A 23,432-nucleotide genomic window follows, 5' to 3' on the forward strand; every position below is an offset into this window, starting at 1 on the left:
GCAGCCTCAGGAATGCCAGGTTCCGGTGACAGTCGCTGAGCCCTGGCCCAGCCCCGCCCCGCATCCTGCAGGGAGGCTGTGCTCCTGCTTGCAGCGTGTCCGGCCAGGGATGCTCTGGTGCTTCAGGTGTGAGAAGGTGCCTCCCAGTCTGAGCAGGGCTTGTGGTGAGGACGCGGCAGGCAACCTGGAGAAGTCCAGGACCAGCCATGTGGGGTCCGGACATGAACGCTGGGAGCCTGGGCAGTACCCTGTCCATCCCACCTCCCTCCTCTCTCCACCCGCGGATTCCCCCCAGCTGCCTTCCCTGGCCTTACTCCCCTGCCTGGGTTCCATGCTTGCAATCCCATCAGTGCCGGGGAGAGAGAATCTGATTGGTCCCTGCCTGACCAATAGTTCAGCAGACCCTGCATCAGGTGACTTTTCTGGCCCAATCCGCTGCATCTGGGCAGGTGGGCAGGATCCCTGATCTGTGAGGCCACTTCCTTCCACATGGTGGGGGGGAGGCTGACTTAGAGAATTTGGGGGTAAGGACAACAAACTGACTCATCATGTCCAGTCCTCATAAGCCGAGATGCCTTCCGGGATGGGAAACTCACTCCCTTTCAAGGCAGCCCCTGTAGGTTTTGGTCAGTGGTAAGTGTTCACCATTATGTGGGACCCAACAGTCAGTATCATTGTAGCATCCTTCCGCTGGCCCATGTCCTACTGTGTGACGATCTTTTACACTAAATCCACTTTGTTGACGCGAGAGCCCCTCTGACATGGGAAGACAGCCGCCGTGGCACAGGATCCCATATACCATCCTGCACCCCAGCTTCATTCCCCCGGTGTCTTTCTAACCCGTCGGGACAGACCAGATCGTGCTGGGGGTAGGGGGCAGGTGGACACCTTTCACCTTGGTCCACCGAGCTTGCCCAAACTCACATCTCTCCTTCCAACAGAGGGTTCCCCACACTGAGCTGTGTGTTCCTGGCTCTCCTGATGTTTGTTTAGGAGGACTGAGCAGGAGCCTGAAGACCTCAGTGGTACCCACTGGGAGCAAGGCGGGGAGAGAGGCAGCTAGAGACTCCATGGGATGCCATTAGGACAGGGCCGGGGCAGTAGCCTAGGTCAGGGCTGTGCGGTGGGGCCACCATCCGTACCCCTTCTCTGCAGCCTTCCCTGCCCCACTCACAGCCCCTAGATCAAAAGGAACCGAAACACATCCAGTGACAAGTTCACGTTCTCCTTTTGTGGTCCGTAAGCAGTGTCTGTAGCCAAATAAACAGCTGCTTGCCAAGAGGTCCTGCGAACATTTTCATGCAGCCAAGAGATTACAAAAAGAGGAAGACAGAGGTGGAGGAGAAAAACAATACGTTACTTGCAGACCGGTTGACAAAGGAGATTGAGTGTCTGCCTTTTGAATCAGCTGCCTACCTTCTAAGCCAGGCCAGCCCAGGTTAGGAGTCTGGTGTTCCTCCTACATCCCCCAAATGAGCTTTTCGCAGGTGTGCACCTGTAGAAAATGCTCATTTGGAAGATTTACAGCTTTCTCCGGAGATTGGGGGCAGGCACAACTTCCTGGGCAGTCGGGTTATCCTGGGTTAATTTTCATGATTACTGAAAGGACCTTAGCTGAACACTCTTTGGCCTTGCCTGTGGCCATTGCTGGATGCCGTACTGACCTGCCAGAGGACCAGCGAGGTGCTGTCCCCTCATCCCTTGGCCTCCTGGGTTTGAGCTTCCTAGTCCATAAGCTTTCTTATGGCTGAGGAGTAACCAGACTTGCCTTGGATTTTTTTTTTGTTTTTTTTGTTTTTTTAATTTTCAGTGCATGAAATATCTGCAGTTATGTGCCATCTACCCCTGTAGGAGTGACCTCACTGTCCTGGCTGGTGACCAGCCTATAATTCCAGGGGTCACGGCAGCATGCCTACAGGACATGGGGCTGCTTCTTACTACAAGTCAAATTACAATGCAGACACCTGCTCCTCGTTAGGCCACTGCATTCGGCCTACTTTCTGCTGCTTTGTCCAACGGCGGAAGCACAAAGTGGCCCTGTGTGTTGTGTTGTGTTTTGTTTTACCATCCCCCACCCTGCCGGTTCTGTACACCCCAAGGACGCATGTCTGTTCTCCTTCCCCCTCGAGCAGCCCCGAGTGATCAGACGACTTCAGATGCATCTGAAAAGAGGTCCCAGCCCAAGGCCTGGACATTCCAGGCTTGGAGTTTGTGGAGTTGGAAGAAGAAAGAGAAAAGGTCTAGAAGTTCAGCTCCAGAGAGTAGGGCAGGAGGAGGCTGACTTAGCCTATGATGTAGAGACCAGCAAAAGGCCTTGGGCCCCCTCCACACCGGTCACAGGCAGGCAGGGTCTGTGCTCTGAACGCCATTCATTCTTTGATTCGAGCGCACGCTGGGCCGGAAGCAGCCAGAGCCAGAACCTGCTCACTGGGTGTCATATCCTCCCCGGGGAGTGGGGGAAGGAAGGGCATGGGGAGGAGAGAGAGAGGTCAAGGAAAAGCATGTTTGGTCTTGAAAGCATCTCTGGCCAAAGAGAGCACGGTCCTGTGCAGGGGGAATGGGGAGAGGTGGCCTGACCTACGGCCGTCCTTGCCCTGGCCTTGTGCCCTGGGCTGGCTTCAGCTCACGTGGGCCCGTGAGCACAGCTCAGGGCCACCCTAGGTGGCGGGATCCGCAACCTGTGCGTCCTGCCAGGTGGTGCTTGGGGAGGACCTGGAGGGTGGTGGTCTGCAGAGATGTCCTTGTTGGCAGGGTCCTTTGTATTCCTCCAAGGAAAGCAGCCTGGGGTGGGGGTGGCGAGGTTGGTCACCCCTGGTGAACATTCTGCCTCGTCTCTTTGTCCTCCTACCTCTTTTAAGAGGGGCTGGACATGGTCACGTGTTCTGTGGGATTGGGTACGGCCGTGTGTGTGTGTGTGTGTGTGTGTGTGTGAGAGAGAGCGCGCGCGCGCACGTATGCGACTGTGTGTGTGGAGGGGTGGGAGGTGGAGAGCCATGGGGTTTTTTCAATTTACATTTTTCGAATAGTTTTCTCCTCTGCTCTCCCAAGAGGCAGCACGCAGAGTGGAATCAGCATTTGACCTTTGCGAGATGTTGGTGGAGTGGGCCAGACAGCCTGGGCGGGGGGGAGGGGCCCCGGAAGGGGGGAGTTGGGGGGTGGGGGGGTGTTTGGTGGCAAGCTGGCCGCAGCTCAAAGCCCGGGTTCAAGTTACATCTCTTTCTTTTTCCGTTCATACGCAGGACAGTGAGGGTGGTGGGGGGCAAGAGAGAGAGGGGGCTTCCCGGGCCTGGGCCTTCCAGATCAGGATCTCGTGGGCCACTCAGCCTGGCAGCTCTGGAGACCTGTCTGTGGAGAATATTCTAGCAGGAGGCTCGGGCCAGGAGTTTCCAGGAGAAGCCCCCGGGGATCCAGGACCAGGCTGCCAGGCAGGGGCTGGTCTCAGAACCAGAAGGCAGTGGCTCCCAGGAGGGGGAGGGAACCAGCAGGCAGGTTTCATTTGGCCTGTGCCAAGCAGTTCTTTGGTGTGTAGTCCCTGTACGAGGACAGTCACTCATTTCACCCTCATAACGTTCTATAAGTTGGGATCTGCTGTTGTCCCATTTTACAGAGGAGGGAACTGAGGCACGGGAAAGTTCTGGGAGGGCTGGGACTCCAACCCAGACTGCCTCACCCCTGTGATGTTTCTAGCCACTTAGACCGGCAGTCGAGGTGCTCAGCTAGCATTTGTCAAAACCGAAAGGCAGGTTTCATGCAGGTTCTGTGTGGGGTCGAGTTTGCCTGTGGGGGAAGCAGTTCTGTTCACAGACGCGTCAGGACCACATTAGTTAGGGACTCAAGGTTGTTCTCACCCCAAAATAGCCCACATTTTTCTGCCTTGATTATGTGCTTGGGTTGCAGCCCATACTGCTGAAACCCCCCAAGTGAAGCGGGGGTGCTTTTCTTTTTCTTTCTTTTTTTTTTTTTTTTTTTAAGATTTTATCCATTTATTTGACAGAGAGAGATCACAAGTAGGCAGAGAGGCAGGCAGAGAGAGAGGAGGAAGCAGGCTCCCTGCTGAGCAGAGATTCTGATTCGGGGCTCGATCCCAGAACCCTGAGATCATGACTTGAGCCGAAGGCAGAGGCTTAACCCACTGAGCCACCCAGGCGCCCCCGGGGGTGTTTTTCTAATCAGGTTTGTTCACTTTTAGTCCTGAAGGTTGTAGCCTGGTGGGAAGGTTGTAGCCTGATGATTGTGGGGGGCCCTGTTGGTCCCCTGCTTGGATGTCTAGGAATCCATTACCACAAAGGCCTCTGGGGCCAGGATGGACTAATCTGGCTCATGGGTCCCCTCAGCCCTTTAAATAGATGGCGGGGCTGGGGAGGAGGCTAGGAGGGCAGGAACGGACAGAGCAGCCCAGAGAGGAAGTCTGCACCTGGGAGTCTGCACGGGGTGGGGGTGGGGGTCTGAAGGAGGCAAGCAGCCGGGCCCAGGCAGGGCTCGCGCACCCCCAGACTCCCAGGTGAACTGGCTGAGGCGAGGAGCTCTTCCTGGGGCCTCAGGTGTACTGCCCTGAACGAGGACAATAAAACCCACCACTGTCATATTCCCAGGAGGTTAGGATGAAAAACATAACAGAAGTGAGAGCACTTTTGAAGAAAAAGTTAAAAGTGCCATGTTCAGCTCGGCAGCATCAGGCCAAAGCACAGCCTTCTTTGTGCGAAAGAGGCCATTCCGTTCCGGGCCAGGCAGGCCTCCCTCTGGCCTCTCTGGTTAGTGTGCCTTGCTTTTGAGTTGTACATGTCAGGATTTGGGATCAGGGGGCTCTGTGGCATTCGAAGACCTACTGGATGGGGAAGCCAGGGGACCCGGTGACTGTGGTCCATCACTTCCTAGGTCTGAGCCCTGGGACAGGTCCTTTGTGCTTTAGTGCCGCCCTCTGTAAAGGGGTATCGGCCGCCTGGCCCGGAGAGCCCCCCATACCCCCCACCGCTCTCTGGCATGCGGAGCCCTGGGCCTGGCCTGCCAGCAGCAGGTTGTTGAAATCCAGCCACGCTGGAGACCACGTAGGAGGGTCTCCTGTGAACCAGTCCCTGGTGGGATAGGCCTGCTCTTTCTCAGTCCAGGGTAATTTTGCAATTAACTCGATTGGCTAGAAACGGGGGCGCCCTTGGAGTGTGGGAAAATGTCCCAGGCCGGAAGGGCCCTCCCCTCTGCCCACCAGCTTGCCCGGGGCTTGGCTTCCAGAGGGAGGATCCAATTTCACATTAGGACACCAGGATGTGCTCCCAGTGCCCCTCTGAGAAATCCCAGATGGCGCCTTCTAGAAGGCCCAGCGGGCTCCATGCTGGCGGCCGGCCTGCCCCGCTCCCTCCCCACCACCAGCAGGCTCCCGGACCGGGGCTCCAGCACGAGAGCAGCGAACGGTGCTCGTTACTGACTTTATTGCTGAACAATTTAGAAAGGCGGCCCTCCCAGTTTTCATAAGTGAAACATTTAAAGTATGCAGAGCATATTTTATTTCTTCCTGGAGCAGCTGCTCCGTTGGGCTGGAGAATAATCAGGAACGCGTTCCACGGTGCTGCCCTGCTGTGCTCGTAGGTTCCATGGCCTCCAGCCCCTCCTGCCAAGTGATGGGCGGGGATGGCTCCTGGGGGAGAGGGGGAAGGGGTGGTTGGAGCCCAAGATGCTCTCTCCCTTGTCTTCCTTTCCATCCGCCTCCGCGGGGCCAGCCATCCTCTGTGATGGGATCAGAGCGGCCCGCCAACGTGTGTGCAGTGCCGGGCCCCTTCTTGGAGCTTTTTATCTCTTACTCCTAGAACGGCGCAGCGTACTATTATTTATCTGTTCCGCACATGAGAACAGAGGAGTGACCTACAGGCCAAACAGCTACAAAAGGACAGAGCCAGGATTCAATCCAGCATCTGGTCCCAGGACCGCTGCTCTCAACTGTCCCAGCCACCCGTTCACGGGTGAGGAAATCGAGGGACACAGAGGTCACACCGTGCACAGCAGGAACCGCCCGTCTTTGGTCGCCTTCTGAGGTCACCTTTGAGATGGGGAGTCTTCCAGGCTTACCCCCCGTTTCAGACCACCGTCTGGACCTGGTTTAAAATCTCCTGAAAGCCCAGATCTGTTTGCAGTGCGGATCTGAAAATGCAGGGATTTCAGACCCTCCACCCGTGTGTGGTGGTGGCGTTTAGGAGAGCCATTGGCTGGGCCCTGGTCGCCCACTTCTCTTCTCTGCATAATTGTTTACATGTGTGGGGGCCTCCGGCATGCCTTCAGCATTTCCATGCGTTTAACCCCTGAGTGGATGTCTGAGACTGGCTGAGCAGAATGTTCGGGTCAAAGCGTGTTTCCAGTTTGGTTTCCAGGTCGTAGTAGCCGGGGGCTTAGCAGTCAAGGTTGTGAATTCCAGACACCTTCCTCTGGGCCTCAGTTTGACTGTGTATAAAACTGAGAGAAAATTGGTTTTCTTCCCCCTGTCTTAGGAAGGTAGCTCTCCCACTAGGAGCTAGACTCAGGAGAGCCCGCTCGCCGACCAGTAGGACGGGCAGCTTCTGTCTACGCTGTACATGCTGGTAATGGGTGGGGAAGGAAACTGAGAGGCAGGTGTTTTGCTGCTGACTCAGACTCGGGTGGGAAAGAAAGCCAGAGCTGGGCTGTCCCCTGCGGTGGCAAGACCTCGGTCAAGTTGTTGGTTCCTCCCGATGTGCAGTGAGCTTTGTGCTGGCTGCATGGACGGACTGCGTCTGCGTCCGGAGTTGGTGGGTGTAACCAGTACCACGCCCTCTCCTTTATGTTTTGGAAATTTTTTTCCCCTGGAGGTGGTGAAGGGGGAGGAGGGCTGAGAGGGGAGAGTCACGCATGGTGGGGTGGGGAGGGGAAAAGGCCGAGCCCATGCTTGCTATCCTCTTCTAGATACATTCCTTTAGGACCCAGGCCTCCAGATGGGGTAAAGCCTGTTACAAGAGCCAAGAATGGGGGACCCAGACATTTCACCAAAATTCAAAGTAAGGCATCATTCATTCTCTGTACCCATTTGTCAGGCTCTTTGCTCTGGCATGTAGCTCGAGGAACTCACACAGCACGGCATTTGGGCTGGGAGCCTAGTCCCATAGTTAAGAACATGAGCTTTGCAGTCATTCAGATTTCCGAGCTGGGATCCAGCTGTGCACCTGAACCAGCTCTGTGATCGTGAACAAGCCCGTTCACGTGTCCTGGCCTCTGTCTCTCCCTGTGCAAAATGGGGAGCATGCTAGCACTGCTCCCACAGGCTTGGCAAGAGCATTTGGTGGGCTGAGGGTTAGGGCCAGGCTCATAAGTCAGCACCCGAACGGGAGCTGGAACCCTCGGGCGAAGGAAGGAGACCCAGTGGCTCTGGGGTTGGTGCTCACCGACTCCTCCGCGTGGGATAAAAGGAGAGAGGCTGATTTGGGCAGGAAATGGCCTTGAGGCAGACCTTGAAAATGTGTGCCTTCCAGGGTTCAAGCCAGAGGGACTGTTCACTGCAGAGGTCAGCTTGGCTTGAAGTACCCAAGGGGATAGGTGCTCACCGGTTTTGTGCAGGTGAACTCCCGTACCCAGTCTGCCCGTCCAGTTCCTGAAAGAGCTTGGAGTGTCCATCCTATGGCAGATGACCTTTAAGTTTGTGGGGATGCTGGGTGCCCTGAAAACGATCTCTCTCAAAAGCAATTTACTAGAATTCTTTTCCCGTTAGAAGGGATAGAAAACACAACTCAGACTGGTTTAAAAAAGTATTTGCTCCTGTCCAGGAATAGATCCTCGCTTCAGGTGGGGTGTGGTCTAGGACATGTATATTATCTGAATCCGGTCTTTATCTCGTTGGACTCCCCTCTCCCTGCTGAGACAGCTGCCAGCATCCTTGGGCTCCTTCCTCCCGTGCTCATCATTGAGGAGGGATGCATAGGCCAGACACCGACTGTGATTGGACGGCTTAGGTCATGTACCATCCCCTGAGCCAATCACAGTGGCCGGGATGATTCAGGGCTCTCACTGGCCTCTCACTGGCCGTACTGGATCCCATTTTCAGGCCGGAACCACAGACCCTAAGACTGGCTTTCCAAAGGGAAATGGGAATGTTGTGTCAAAAAGATGGGAGCCGGGGCCGGGGGGTGGGGGGGTGGGGGCGGAAGGGGAGCCGGGCTTGGATGTTAGCAGAACGGAAATGTCTGCGGCCCAGTCCAGGAGGGGATCACGAGGAACTTCGAAAACACGGGATGAGCCCGCATTCCAGAGGAAGTGGTGACTTGGTTGCTGAGCTTGACAAGCGTGCTAAGATTCCTTCTTGCACCAGAGGGTAGCCCTGGGCAGCTGCGGTCAACCCACCAGAGACAGGGGCCCAGCCCTGGGGCAAGGCCGGCCCTCCTCTCACCCCTCCCGCCCAGCAAGCAGCTAGCAGCAGGCTCCTGGAGGCCACCAAGGAGACCTGGGCACCGGGCTTTGGGACTGAGCAGTCATTGCTGCCACTGCCCATCAGGGACTTTGGCCACCCAGGTGACAGGAGAATGCCTGCCTCTCCCGCTCCTAGCCAGATGGTGTACTTGGAGGCTCACATCCCTCGAACAGCTAGAATCACTTGCTGAATGATTTTTGCGGATCCCGGAGGACCACGAGGTTCCTGCTGACTGTCAGTGCTCCAACAGCATCAAGCCACAGGCTGAGAAAGGCCTTCTGGACACAGGAGGCAAGGACCGCACATGGCGAATTCTAGGGATCAGGCCAGGCCGTCTTCAAGGAGCACGTTCTGCAGCGCCGGGCTCGTGCCGAGTGCTGCCCGAGAATGAGGCAACTGTGTGTGGGAGGTCTGCGATCCCTGCCCCTCCCTGGGGTGTCCCTGCTTCTGAGCCTGTGACCCGGTCCCCTTCACCGGGGCCTGGCACACAGTCATTGCTGAGTCCGTGCTTAGTGAGAGAGGATGAGAGGCTGCAGACCCCCCCCCCCCCAGTCCCTGGAGAGAATCGGATTTCTGAGATAGCGAGCACTCCCGTGGGAACCGCAGGCTCATGGGCAGCAAGGCCCGGCGGAAGGAGTAGCTTCGCATTCGGGGGTTCCGAGGAGAGTCTGGCTAGAAGGTTGTTTATGGGCCAGCAGCAGCCCTGAACAGGCCCTACGGGTCGGATTAAACAGTACCTAAAGGAAAAAACAATTACTGTGAAATATGAGAGGAAGACAAAAGCTGTGTCACCTGGAAGCCTGCGGTGCCCCCCTCCCCCCACCTGTAGTCGGGACTGCCAGGTGGCTCTCTCAGAGCCTGGCGCAGCCTGGGGAGTAATACTGGGGAGAAGCGAGTGGCCGGGTGAGATTTGAGAATCTCATCGTATCTGGCAAGCGCCGTCTTGTGTCCCCAACACCCCCAAGGCTTGACGTATGACAAAGGCCCAGAGAACACGGATGTCTCCGGCAAACCGTAGTCCCGGCTCTTGCCTGCCCACCGCTGGGCCTGTTTCCGGCTCGGCGGGTCTGTCTCCACCAGCGAGGGGGACTGAGGGAGGGACAGGGGAGTCTGCATGGTGAACGGGGACCAGGCAGGGAGGGAGCCTGGGCTGGGGCCTAGGATGATGCCGCCAAGGCTCTCCTCACCAGTCCCAGAGGCCCCGGGGTGGGGGGCACCAGAGGCATGGCCCTGAGGTCGCCCTGCCCAGGCCCTTGCTCTTCCGGGATTTCTCTCTCCAAAGGCAAACCGTAGCGTTCAAGACCAACAGGCCAGGTTTCCCTGTGGTATTCTGGTCGTTTATAGAGCTTTAAGGACCCTTTGGGGTTGGGTCTGGAATCGAGGGTCACATTGCTGTTTCCACCGCTGTCGCCTGCTGCCCTGGGCTATCTGAATCCGGGGCTTCTGGCCCCACTCGGAAGTTGAGTCAGCTTCACCAAGAGGCTGGGGCTCTGCAATCTTGGGCCTTTCAGGGTGGGGACAGGATGCAGACAGTGGTCACTACCCAGGAGGACTAGAGGGTCAGGACAACTAGAAAACATCAAGCTTGTGCCTTCCGGGTCAGGGGGGGAAGGGGGTTGGTTTGTAGCCTGAGCCCGCAGGAGAACAGGTGTTATAGAACTCAGTGGCCAGAAGCGAAGGCTCTGCGGCCAGACCACCTGGGTTCAACTACACGTTCTCTCTTCTCTCTGGGCCTCAGTTTCTGTGAAATGGGTACACCCCCCAGGGTTGTTGTGAGGATTGAAAATTAGTGTGTATGAAGACTTGGAACCTTCCTGACATGTATGAGCAGCTCAAAAAGGCATCTGTTCTCACCACGATGATGCTGGTGAGGGAATTCCAGAAGGGAGGGAAGATAGCCCTGCAGCTGGACACACTGGAACCTTCCTTGCCATCCACTTCCCCCAGCAGAAAGGCAGGAACACAGAGGAGGTGCGCTTAGACTGTTGGTGAAGACCCCCGTCCCTGCCGTCCTGGGTGGTGGGCTTTGCTTTTCCAGGATTCCCCTCTCTCACTGGCTCCCGGCTTCTTCGGACGCATTTGTGCATTTGGTCCTATTACTTTTCAGCCTTAGGTCTGAGAGTGATCGGCCCATAGGAATCATGATAGCTGTCTTGTTTTACTCCTCTAGGGGCAGTCCTATTGCTCGTTTTTTAGAATAAGCCCCACCCTTAAAACAAGTGGCAGCCCTAGGCCCAGGAGGGACTAAGCATTCACAGCCTGACGGGCGCTCCTGGGCAGTCCCAGGGCACATTGCTTCAGAGCCCACCGACCTGGGCCTGACCCCATGCCCCCCGAGAGTGTCCAATCCTAAGTGGGGTGCTGCGAGCAGCCAGGGAGATGCAACCTGTAATCTAGCGTGTGGTGTCCAGCACAGAGCCGGTGCTCAGAAGACGGCACCGCCGTCAGCCATTGTCTCTGTGAGCAAGGAAGGGTGTTTGGACCAGAAGGGAATTGTGGGGTGCTCAGCATCTGTCATCCGGAAGGGACCTCTGCTTGGCCAGAGGCAGTGTGGGGGAGTTCTCCTGGTATTTGACTTCTACCACAGGGTGTGTGTAGCTTGAGGCAGCACCCTGGCATTTCCTGGGACACAGGCCTCATGGCAGGGGAGAGAGGTCAGCCACAGAGCTTTCCAGATCCACAGAGTTTGGACCCCTGCTCCCCTTTGCTGAGGCCAGGGGACTGGGGTGGGGGCGTCTCTATCTGGGCGTGGGGGCTATAAAAATGAATTTTTAGTGGAAAATCCAAACTATGTTACTGCTGTATTTGGATTTTTTTTTTCCCTTGAGGTATAATTTACAAACAGTGAAACACACAGGTGTTACGTGTACAGTTTGAGTTTGGCGAGTTTTGACAGGCACGGGCTTGGCTGCTTAGCAAGGTGTCCCCCTGGGGGCCACCAGGGACAGCCCCTTCCAGGCTGGACTCCCTTCACACAGCCCGGCCTCCACCCAGAGCCCCTGCCCTCGTCCAGCCTTCCCTCACGCCCCGGCCGGGGACTCGGCCTTCTCTGTCATCTAATCCGCCGTCCTAGGATGAGGGGCCCTTGGGCCAGGCCTCAGCAGTTACCCAGGCCAAGGCCTTCCTTCGGGACATCAGAAAAGTTTGCCCTCTTCTATAAGAATGATCGTGACAAGCTACATATGACCCCCATTTAGAACCTTCCGGAATGTTTCCACTTAGATGATTGCTTTGTTTAATGTTTACCACAGGCCCCGGAGCCTGGTCTTGGCTCCATTTTACAGATAAGCTCAGAAGTCACTTATTCATAGGTCAAAAAAGCTGGGAAGTGGAGGAGCCAGGACTAAAGCCCAGGCCGGGTGACAGACCTGCCCATCCTACCTCTGCCTCGGCCCTGTGCTCAGCACCTTTATTCCGAGAGTCCAGCACCGGGCTAGGTGCTGGATGCCGGGTGTGAGCAGAACAGAGTCCCTGCTCTTGTGGAAACGAACAGGCCAGTTCCGCGTCCACGTCCTTCTCCGGGGGCTGCATGGGGACCGGTCCCCTGGTGTAGGGCAGGAGCACTGTGCACAGAATGGCTGGGTCACTGTCACCCAACTCCACCACGGGAAGTAAGAGCAAGCTTCTACCCAGCTGGAGGGCACACCTGTCTCCGCTGTCATCCGCCGAGGCGAGTCAGCGTGGGCCCTGGGCTTGCGCTCGATCACCCACGGACTTTGCTGCCTTGCCCTGCAAGGTAGGACAGTGTAGGAGTTCCACAGTGTGGGGGCTGGAGCTGGACCACCCAGACCAAACCCTGGCTCTGCTCTAGACTCTGCGTGACCCTAGCCAGATCACCGAACTCCTGGGCCTCCGCTTCCCCATCTGTCAAATGGGACAATGCTAACAGGACCTACTTCATCAGGTAGTACGGTGAAGAGTAAACTAGTTAAGCCGTGTTAGATACAACAGAGCCTGAAACAAGGAGCGTTAGGAAAGGAGTAGTGGCCACCGTGATACACAGTAACTATCGTGCTATTTTTACTTAGACTTTTGACTCCGACTCCGGAAGGCTCAGCAACCTGTAGCTCACCGGGAGTCCTTGCTCGTGCTTGCTCCCGAGTAGCCGTGTTCAGGCCGTTCTGGGGTATGCCCTCCAGTCACAGAAAATAACTTCCTTTTCTCCTTCTTCTCCTGCCCCTTGCCCTTGTGAGCTCACAAAAATTAAGCCTGGAAGAGGCTTGTCACACCTGAGGGCCCTTCCCCAGGGCCAGGAGCTGCCACCTCCTTTCTGCGCTGTGTGGATTCCTCCACTTCCCTCCCGGCTTCCCGGATGCCACAGCTGAGGGGCCCTTAGCAGCTGCCTGAGCTCAGACTCAGCCTGTCCTATGGGCTACATTGGTTTGGTTCTGGTGATGTGGGAAATCAGAGGTTCTCCTACCCCAGGCAGCCCTGCCCAGCTGGTGCTGCTCTAGGTCTCTATGCAGGGACAGGGCTGGGCTGTGCTATCCAGGCTCCTTGGTCCGTTCTCCCCTCTTGGATTGGTTTGGCTCCATGTACATCGCCTCCTTGTTACAAAGTAGCTGCTGCAGCTCCAGCCATAAGTCCACTTTCCAGGCAAGAAGGCAGAGAAGGGGCAAAGCCCTTTTTTCTTAATGGACAGTCCACCTGAGGAGGGGCTTTCTCCTACATCTTGTCCACCAGAATCGGGTCGCCTGGACAGTCCTAGCTGCAAGGGAGGCTGAGACATGTTTGCTGTTTTAAACAAAAGGAAAGGTGCTAGACAGAGAAGAGCAGAGTCTGGCTCCCTTTGCCACCTTTGAGTGGGTATGCCCCCTCCAGAGCAGCACCCTGGTAACGGTGGCTTCCCCTGGGGCAGGAGAGCCGCTGTCTCCCAGGCAACGTTTTACTTCCGGCTTCCTTGGCCCCGAGAGCTCTGTCAAGTCTGTGGCATTTCTAGTACCAGCCCCTTTTATTACTGACCCGCCTCCCTGCCCCAAGGTCCGAGGGCACTGGGGTTGCCCAGCATCGGCAGGCGGGTACACAGTTATCTTCCCTTTATCTCCTCTGTGCGCAAGGGCCAGGGTGGTTTCTCCAGAAACGGTGGCTCCTTCCTAGCCACTCTCTGGCCATGGGCAAAAGGCTCCTTATGTCGGGGTGTCCGTGGGCCTGTGCTCTACCGGGTGCTTAGTAAATACCACTTCTCTGCTTTTCTTTCTGTGTCCTGTGCCCTGCAGACCAGCACTGAGCAGAACTCCGTGCAGTGCGGGGGAGTGGTCTCTGTGTGCAGTGTCCAACACTGGCCACTGGCTATCCACAGGCATTTGAGACATGGCCAGTATAACTGAGGATCTCAGTTGTTCATTTTAATTAATTTACACTTACATAGCCACCGGTGACCAGCCGCTGCCTTCCTGAGCAGCGCAGCAGGTGTAGGCTAGAGTAGAGACCCCCTGCTCCCACCCATGGAGGAAATGGACAATCAGTACCAATTGTCCAGATTCGTGAAGCGTAGAAAGACCCAGAGAGGAACACCGACTTGCCTAAGGTCACACAGCACTGTAGCAGTTCCCCTGAGGCACAAGCCCAGATCTTCCAACTCCAGCTTCCTTGCTGTTTCTGAGCAACGTGGCCAGTCCCCTCTGCGCAGAGGGCAAGGAGAGTTGTGGCTCCGGTGGCCCACACACACGATGCTCACTGCCAAGCCTGTCTTTACATTACACATCTGTCTCCTTTATTCCGTTCACCCCCATTTTGAGATCAGGCCTCTGAGGCCCAGAGAGGGGACGTGCCCGCCCACGGTCCCAGAGCCCATAAACGGGCTGCAGTCTTGTGAGTCTTTCTGTGATTGCCGTCCCAGGGTTGTCCCCCGTCTCTGCCTCTGGAAGGATCCACGGTGTGCAAGATCTGGGACTGCACCCCCAGCCAGGGCAGGTGCGGTTAGTAAGCTCCAACAAGCCTCTCTCTCTCCATGAAGTTGTTTTTCCAGCCCGGGTCTCCTAAGACTTGGCTCCTGCAGGTGCCGCACCTCCGGTCCCGCCCTCCTGCTGCTTCAGGGCCCGACTCCAGGGGCGGGGCCCAGGTGTCAGGTGCACCTGTTAGAAAGGGGAGCCCAGGGAAAATCCACCTTGGCCACTGTTGGCCAAGGACAGGGGCACCCGGCCCCCTCTTGCATTCTGCTCTCATCTCAGGGCAGGGGTCCAGGGGAGGCTGAGCCAGACCGGTCTTTCCCTTGACCACCTTCCTCCCCTGAGGTGCTCTGGCAAAGAAAGCCCTGGCTCGTGACTGTCCCGTGTCATGGTGCCAGAATTCCCCGTGGGGTGGGAGTAGCGTTGCTAGGTGAAACACAGCACGCCCAGCTGCATTTGAATTTCAGATAAGCACCGAATACATTTTTCGTTTATGTCCCATGTCATATCTAGGCCATGCTTATCCTAAAGAGTGTTCGTTTATCTGAAATTCAGATTTAGCTGTTATCTGAAATTCAGATTTAGCTGTGCATGGCGCGGGCGGGGGGGGGGGCTTTGCTATTTGCTGCCCCCACCCCAAGTCCAGTAACCCCCAGCAGGTGGCATTATCCCCGTGTAGCATGTTTGATACTGGAGACCCAGAGGGACGACGGGGCTCCCTCACCGTCAGAGTCGGTCCCTGGCCGGGACTGCATTCAAAGCCGACAACTTGAAATTCTCTGCCACCTGCCATAGACATAGTAGTCAACCTTAACTGGCGCCTTCGGGGCGGTGTAAGGAAGCCCAGAAGTCACATCCCTAAACAAACCAACAAACAAATACAAACAGACTGGTCTCCTGCTGTACCATAAGGTAAATGTAAGTGAGGCGTGTGAGCAGTTACTCATACCTTCTTGTGAGCTAGACTTTTGGTGACAGTTGAGTGGGGACAGACCCGAGGAAGAATTGATGGAAGAGAGCAGATCCGTCCATTCTGGCTCGTAACAAAAACGGGACGGACTGAGTGGCTTCTAAACAACAGACACGTGTTCCTCAAAGTTCTGGAGGCTGAAAGTCTGAGATCTGGACTGGCTGATTTCGTGTCTGGTGAGGACCCTCTTCCTGGTTTCTAGACAGCTATCTTTTTGCTGTGTCTTCAAGTGCTCGAAGGGACGAGGAAGCTCTCTGGGGTCTCTTTTATCAGGACGCTAATCCCACTCGTGAAGGTGCCACCCTCATGACCTCATCACCTCCCACAGGCTGCACCTGCCAATACCATCCCACATTAGGGCTCCCCATGAATTCTGAGGGGACACAACATGCAGTCTGTGGCAGGGAGCAGGGATGACAACTGCAGAGTCTTCAGTACCGCTGAAGAAGCTGTGCAGAGCTGGGGTCATAGAGAGGTGGTCAGGGTTAAGACCTTTTATAATCTGACCCTGGCCTATCTCTCCAGGTTTCCTTATCTCATACCCATTCCCTCCCTCCATCCGTTCATCTGGCTTTCTAGCCTCCTCGTCTTGGCTGCTGCTTTTGTCTGCTTACCACCCCGTGCGTCTTCCAAGGCCCATTTCAAATGTCCTTGTGTGCCCCCAAGCCCAATGCAGTGCTATCTGGGTTATGCTTACTTGTATGTTCTGCTTCTACTCCCTGGAGACTTCTTGAGGCCAAGGGTGCTCCTTTCTCCCTTCTGGACACCGTACACGGAGCCTGCAGTGTAGGCAGCCTGGAATGAGGGGGGCGAGCGCCCACAGTCGACCTCCCGCGCTCCAGTTTTGCTGAGAGACTGGGGGAGTTCGCAGCCCGTTCCTGAGCACCTCGATGTCTGAGCAGCCGGGCACTCCCTTGCAGATGGCCTGCCTTCCCAGGGTGTGGCTTTGCGGTCCTTAGGCCTGCGTTCACGGTGGGGTCTGGGAGTGTGCCATCCTGAGGACAGGACCCGTCTATGACATTCACCCAAGGGTCCCCAGTGCCTGGACTGCTGTCTGTCATAGGGCAGATGCCCATGAACTCTTATTGGCTGGAGAGGTGGCTTGTGGGGGTCCATATGTCGTCACAGCCTGTTCAGGGCACCTCGGACCCCGCAGCAAGCGGGACAGGACGGTGTAACCAGGCCTGCTTGCAGGAAGGTGGCGCCCACTGGGCCCAGGGACAGGATAAACCAGTGGGCCTCCCACAGTGATCAGGATTTTGCTCAGGTTGTCGGGTGGGGACGGATGTAGGTCTCTGGAGGGGGTGGTAGCGGGGCTGGGACAGACCTGCAGGAAGGGACCTGGGAGGAGGGGAGGAAGCTCTCCTGGTGGCCCAGAGCCAGGAGGCGTCTACACCTTCGGGGCTGAGGGGTGGCGCGGGAGGGAGGTCGGAGGGGGCGGGCGGGGCTGCTGGTGGCGGCTCTGGGCTGCCGTCCGGGAGGGTGCTGGGTTCCTCAAGGCTCTGCATTCTGTGACATGTGTCAGGTGTGCCTTTTGGGGACTGTTTCCTGAGTGTCAGACTGGGAGCTCGGGCTCTGGAGTTGGCCAAGTCTGGGTTCAGATCCCAGCTCTGCTGCCCTCTAACTCTGTGATTCAATCTCTCTGAGCCTCAGCTCCCTCATCTGGGAAATGGAGCTGATGGTGGGAGCCGCCCTAGGTGGTTTTCGCAGGATTCAGTGAGATAGTGCGTGTAAAGCCCAACTCGGCACTCCAGGCTCCTAGCAGAACGCCACCTCCTGTCACCTTTTCGTTCTCACACTAGTTCCTGCCCATTAGAGGGATATGATGTTGGCCGTTGGAATGGCCCCTCTTGGTGCAGTGACAGCAGCACCAGAGCCCTGGAGAATGGGGTGGGGTGGGGGGGTGGTGATGCTGGCCGGTCCCACCAGCCAGGCTCTGCAGACTGGAGGTGGGGCGCAGGGCTGGGGCTGGGGCTCTTGGAATAAGGTTAACAGCTTTGGTAGTTTTCTCCCCAGTGCACACGAGGAAAGCTCTCAAATGCAGAGCACACGGGAAAAGCCAAAGCACCTCGGAATGGTCCCCAGAAAAAGCAAGTCAGCAGGAGCCTGCGTTCCCTTCCTCTAACTGTGTGCCCTTCTCCCCTAGTGCTCCTGCGGGAAGAAGTGGCTCGGCTCCAGGAGGAGGTCCACCTTCTCCGCCAGATGAAGGAGATGTTGACGAAGGACCTGGAGGAGTCCCAGGGCGGCAAGTCCTCCGAGGTCCTCTCGGCCACCGAGCTCCGGGTCCAGCTGGCCCAGAAGGAGCAGGAGCTAGCCAGAGCCAAAGAAGCCTTGCAGGGTGAGTGACTAAGTGACGATTGGTGGCACTTTCCTTCCTTCCCTTGCCTGGGGCTCAGGCTTGGACCACAGGGGCGCCGAGGAACCAAGGTCCTTCCTCTCCAGGGGGAGCGGCACGGACATGGGGGTCTCCCGGTGCTTAGACCCCCAGCTGAAGCTGCCCTGTCCCTTTTCTGATAGAATTCTGCCTCGCGTGTTAGAAGCTTCTGTCATTCCCATGTCCCTGTGACCAGCACAGACTTTCCAGCGCCGTCACGCAGGGTCGCCGCCCTCCGGGGCATGAATGGCAGGCGGCATCTCTGCTAGACCAGGCTGCTGACCCAGCCGCTGGGCTCCACTTCCCTGGCACTGTCGAGGTCCTTGAGCACCTCTGGTTATGGGACCGTGCGGAGGCGCTGAATTCTCTGCGGGAGGACACATCCGTCCGCCACGTGCCACTCTCATTCACTGTGGTGGCCTCTCGGGGAGGGGCTGCGGCCCCTGTTCCGTGGCTGGCCTGGAGGAGCTCCTCTCAGTGCAGTGTCCGGGATCCCCTCCGGGAAGACGGGGGAGGACGCAGGATGGGCAGCCAGGTGCTTTCTTGCAGAAGCTGGCCCACAGCAACCTCCACGTGGCTGTCACAGGCTGCTGTAGGAAACGTGGCCGGTGGGCCCTCGTGTGCAGCCGGCCTTCCTCGGAGCTGGCCTGGGGCTCGGCGGCGGCTGACACCCATCTCTCCTGGAAGCCACCTTCCCATATGCCGCGGGCTTTGGGAAGGGTCTTAGATGACTCGAGAAAAGTTGGGGGAGTCCCCTCTCACAGTGCTCAGAGAACTCTGACACGAAGCATTCTCTTGAGGCCCCGTTACTGCCTTTGATACTCCTGGGGAAAAGAAAAAGGCAATCCAGCTTGGCAACCTGCTTTCCACTTAGGTTTCCTAGAACGATACATACTCTGGAAACTTCATTTCAGAAGCCAGAGCAGCTTTCTTGCTTAGGTTGATTTCAGGCTGCTCTCGGAAAGAGACTTCGGGACAGAGCGGCCGCTTGAAGAAGTCGTCTCTGTCTCCTGTCACCATCAGAAGGAGCGTTTCGGGCTGGTGGGCATCTCTGCTCCCCTCGGCCTCAGGGACCCAGGGAAAGAGCCAGAATCAGAGCCAGGGATTCCCTTTGGCAAGAGTGTGGTGCTCAGGCCTGGCCAGCCTGCGGGGAGAGCTAGGACGTGGAGTTCCTCGCAGGGTGTCCCGGGCTAGCTACCAGGCACCCTTTCGTGTTGGGGTTTTGTTTCCAGTGGGATTGCCCAGCAGTGTCTTGAGGCCCAAGCACGTGGGTTGTACGTGCCATGGTCCAGCTGATGCTTCGTAATTGGGAAGTCACCGTGCCCAGCACATGCACATTCCTCTTCGTGCGGCCATCCAGGAGTCCAGGCAGATCCGTGCAAGCTTCCTAGCTTGCGGGGGCCTCCTGACACCCCCTCCTCCCTCAGGATAGAGAGAGACTCAAGTGGCGGGAATCTCCCCGAGGAAGTGTCGCTGGGCCCGGGGCTGTGTGAGCTGATGTTGTCTGGTCTCCGTTAGCTTTGTAACCCTGTGGAGAGTTGGCACTGCCTCTGAAGCTGTCTCAGCCACCTTTGCCAGTGTATTTTCCAAGGTCAGGGGAACCTGCCTTGTATGATCCCATTTGCTCTTCTGGACCTAGAAGGGGAACAGAACCTCTTATCTAAGCTGTTTCTGGTCGCAAAGGAATAGGGAGGGGGCTTAGCAGACGCTCACTGACTCCACCACTCCCCGGCTCCTGGGACTGGCTGCCTACGGTCTCCAGACCTCAGTTTCCTGGCCTGAGTGATGGGACAGTAGTGGTGAATTAAATGAGGCAATGTCCACGAGGGCAGAGAGCTGGTTACCATGTGCACCCTTCTCCTTTCGGTCCACAGGTCACAGCTGCACAGGCATATTTTCCTTGCTCTGGGCTGTAAGGTGTCTTATCTGTCACCAAAGGTCACCCAGGGACACAGGTATCTGCCAGATGTGGGGGCTCCTCTGTAAACAACCACCTCAACAATAAGGACCTATCAGTATTCGTGATAGGAAGCTTTACTGAGTACGTGCTGTGTGCTAGCCCGTATCTATCATTCACCCCAGTCCTACCAGGATTAACCCCCTTTCACAGATGGAGTCACCTGAATGAGCTTCAGGGTGGTGAAATAACTTGGTCAAGGTTACAGAACTAATGACCAGCAGAGTCAGAAACTTTCTCCACTACACGAACACACCTCTCCTTCCCGCTGGGGATTCAGCTGGGTCGGACAGGAGAGACGGGAGGACATCCTAGCTCAGATACGGGGACGGCAGACTCTGGAGCCAGATCTGGGTTTGCGTTCGGGCTCCCCCACTTTCTAGCTGTGTGACCTCGGGCACATTCCTTACCCTCTCTGAACTACATAGTCCTCTGGCTGAGGGTAACAATAACAAAGCTGTTTCTCTTATCACTGAGGCTAGTAACAGTAGCTGTTGCCGAGGGTTGTCATGGGGGGTTAAATGAGATATAAAGTGCTTGGCCCAGTGCCTAGTGCTGTTAGTGCATATACTTAGTGATTGCCAGATGAGAGGGGGCTTGGCACACCTCCTCAGACCTGCCTGGAGCTGTTGGTCTCCTGATTCCTGTTAGGGTGGCCCAGACCTTCGAGCCCCTGAGCCCATCCAAGCTCAAGGCAGCAATGCTCCCGAAAAGCAGTGGGCACCTTCAGCCGGCCCGAGCATCCTGCCTGGCATCCTACAAAGTCATAAATAAGATACTTCCTCCTAGCCACGGCACGTGGTGAGTAAATTGCCGACAGATGTGGGCAGAAGGAGGCTGGGGCATGAAAAGGAATTTATATGCCCATAATGAGGAGAATGAGAATAAATGTGCAAACCAAGTAAGCAGCAGATGTTGGGTGACACTTGTTAACAGCCGGCATCCCTGCGGTATTTGCAGGAGAGCGCCAAGCCCCCAGGACTTCCTCCCTGGTGGTACCCTACCTACCTGCACCTGTCTTTGGTTTGAGTTTGGATGAGACCAGAATTTTCCAGAATGGGAGAGGTCTGGGAACTCAAGCCGACATGAGGAACATCAGACCCGGGTTACGACATCAAAGCAAAGACAAGAACTGGGTTTGGGGAGGACAAGGTGTGGAAGATTCCTCGGTTTCTTTGGGGATGAGTCGGAATGCCAGGTTTAGGAGTTTGGTCTTACTTACATAGTGAGTGTAAAGGCAGAAGTTTGGAAGGATTGTTCAAGAAAGAGTCGTGTCATGTGTGTTTAAACGTAACGGAGCTGCCCTCTAGCCCTAAAATATGCTGGGGAGCATGTAACCCATGGGAGCCCTTCAGGGAGTCTCTCGATTACCTCAGCCCCCGCTCAGTTCCCCTGATTTCCCCCGAGAATCAAGGCATTACTGAAACGTGATTGTGAACATTTGCTTCTGCCCCATTTTTAACAGCGTGACGAGTATGTCGAGCGTTTTCTCACGATAAATGCTCTCCGAAAACATAATTTTTAATGACTACATAATGTTCTAGCAAATGGAGGCACTGTAGTTTATTTAGCCACTTTCTGATTATTGGACACTTGAGTTGTTTCTACTTTTTTTCTTTTCAGTTTTGCCGTTATATACCATTCCACTAAAGATCTGTGTTCGTAAATCTGTTTATTTTTTTTTTATGACAGGATTTCTCCATCTTTCTGGTCTCCGGACCACCTTTCACTCTTACAAAATTGAGGACCCAAAGAGTTCTTGTTTATGTGGGTTAGTTCTGTAAGTATTTACTGTTCCAGAAATTAAAGCCAAAAACTCATTTAAATCCTCAATAATTTATTTTAAAACAACAGCAATAAACCCATTGCACATTAACATTAAAAAAAACTTTAATGAAAAATAGGTGCATTTTCCCAAACAAAAAGATTTGAGTGAGGAGTGCATTGTTTTACATTTTTGCGAAAACTTTTCCATACGTCAAAAACAAACAATAAAAAACTTTTTATGTCTGACTTTACAGAAAACCGCTAAATTCTCATCTCTGCTCCTTCAGTCAGGCTATTGCGATTTGTTGTTTGGGTTGAAAAATCTGGCATCACTCAGATAAGTATGAGGAAAAGGGAGGAGTGTATCGATTGCCTTGTATTAGATGAGTGTAGGTATTTTTCTTGGGTGGCATCCTCAAACCCACCGAACGGTAGTTTCGTAGAGATCTGCTGCAGCGTGGTGTCTCAGAGTTCATCCAATGAGGGTTTTGTGCTCTGTTAACAGTGGACAAAGCCATTGGTCTCATTGGCACTTCAAATGGGTACCGTACCACACACAAGATATAAGCATCTATCAGTGAGTGATCACTTGAGTGAGGGGGTGATGCTGAGCTTCCCAATGATGACATACTTCCTGATCCATGATCAAAAAGTCACATGTGTTCATATCACCACACGTCATCAGAAAAGCCTTTGAGTCTTGAGAAGCTGTTGAGGCCACGGTGGCGAATCAAGCCTGCGGAAATTCTCACGTTTGTTCAAAAACTCAGATTTTAATCTTTGACAACAAGTATGGTCAGTTGTTTTCTTTCTTTCTTTCTTTCTTTTTAAGATTTTCTTTATTTATTTGAGAGAGAGACCATTAGAGGGGAGAGATCAGAGGGAGAAGCAGACCCCCAGCCCAGCAGGGAGCCTGATGTGGGACTCGATCCTGGGACTCGGGATCATGACCTGAGCCGAAGGCAGTTGCTTAACCAACTGAGCCACCCAAGTGCCCAGTCAGTTGTTTTCTAAGAAATAACAGGCCAGCTCACGTAGTTCATGTGTGGACTTAGTCATTTGCCAGATCTCTTAGTTAACAGGATTGGGCATTTGTTCCTTCAAGTGCACGTGGTATTCTGTGGGAAAAGTGGCTAGTTTAGCTTGCAACTCAAACAGTCATGCAAATGATTGTCCTCAAGACAGCCTTTGTTCTTTGGTTTGCAGCAAAGGAACTTTCAGTGTTCTTCCATTTTTCTTAAAAAGACATGTACTTGGGGATCAAGCTTTAATAAAATTAATAATTTTTACTGCTTCACCAAAGACATTCATTAGTCAAATAGTGCCCCCCCCCATTTTTTTTTAGAACAAATGTATGATGTTAAGACTATAATGACTATTAATATCTACTCGTACAGTTTGATGCCTCTGCTGTGATGTTTGCCAAGATGTCAACATCTTCCCCAGCATTGCTTTTGTACCCACAGTACAAATAACACAGTAAAAAAGGCAAATAACGTCAGAGTATCATTATGAAAATAGCTTTCCTCATGGATCCCCTGAAATGATATTTCTGGTGGTAGTGGTGACAGCTAGCATTTCTGAGCATCGTTTCTGTGCCATTTGCTGCAGACCTTCAGCTCACTTAATCCTCTCAGTAAGCCTGGGAGATGGGCTGCGAGTGTGGCAGGAGTATGCACGGTACCTGGTTAGAACTGGGTTTGGACATCATGCGGGTGGACTCCAGCCCTTAGGGGATGCTGGCACAGGGAGGCTACTGCTGCAGGGGAAGCAGAATGAGCAGAGGCAAGAACACCAGTCTGTGCATGGGGGGCAGAGGGAGGGGAAGCCCCGGGCCAAGGCTTTGTAACAGGGAGGTGGTGAGAGATGATCGTGGAGAACCTCAGGACCATGCTCAGAAGTTCCAGGCCTGGGGAGACTTGGGGCAGGAAACCATATCAGAAGTGGGGTGTTGTAGCAGGTACCCATGTCCCTCTCCCAACCTTTGCGATCTCTTCTGTCTCCCTTGAGCATGAGGACATCTATGTGATTACATACAGATGGTTCCTGGATCACCTCCCTTCTCTTCCCCAAGCCCT

The 23,432-nt window shown here is 55.1% G+C and overlaps 1 protein-coding gene across 4 annotated transcripts in view; it reads left to right on the forward strand.

Annotated features, from left to right (window-relative positions):
• Nucleotides 1-23,432, forward strand: part of KAZN (kazrin, periplakin interacting protein) — a 1,025,916-nt gene that overhangs the window by 896,910 nt on the left and 105,574 nt on the right. For all 4 annotated transcript variants that reach the window (XM_045063784.1, XM_045063786.1, XM_045063785.1 and 1 more), the window contains one exon: nucleotides 17,403-17,594. In XM_045063784.1, coding sequence (XP_044919719.1) covers nucleotides 17,403-17,594 — 192 coding nt within the window. The remainder of the gene's footprint in view (nucleotides 1-17,402; nucleotides 17,595-23,432) is intronic.

Source organism: Mustela putorius, unplaced genomic scaffold (genome assembly GCF_011764305.1).
Source record: "Mustela putorius furo isolate JIRA1106 unplaced genomic scaffold, ASM1176430v1.1 tig00003853_pilon_pilon_pilon, whole genome shotgun sequence".
Lineage (NCBI taxonomy): Eukaryota > Metazoa > Chordata > Mammalia > Carnivora > Mustelidae > Mustela > Mustela putorius.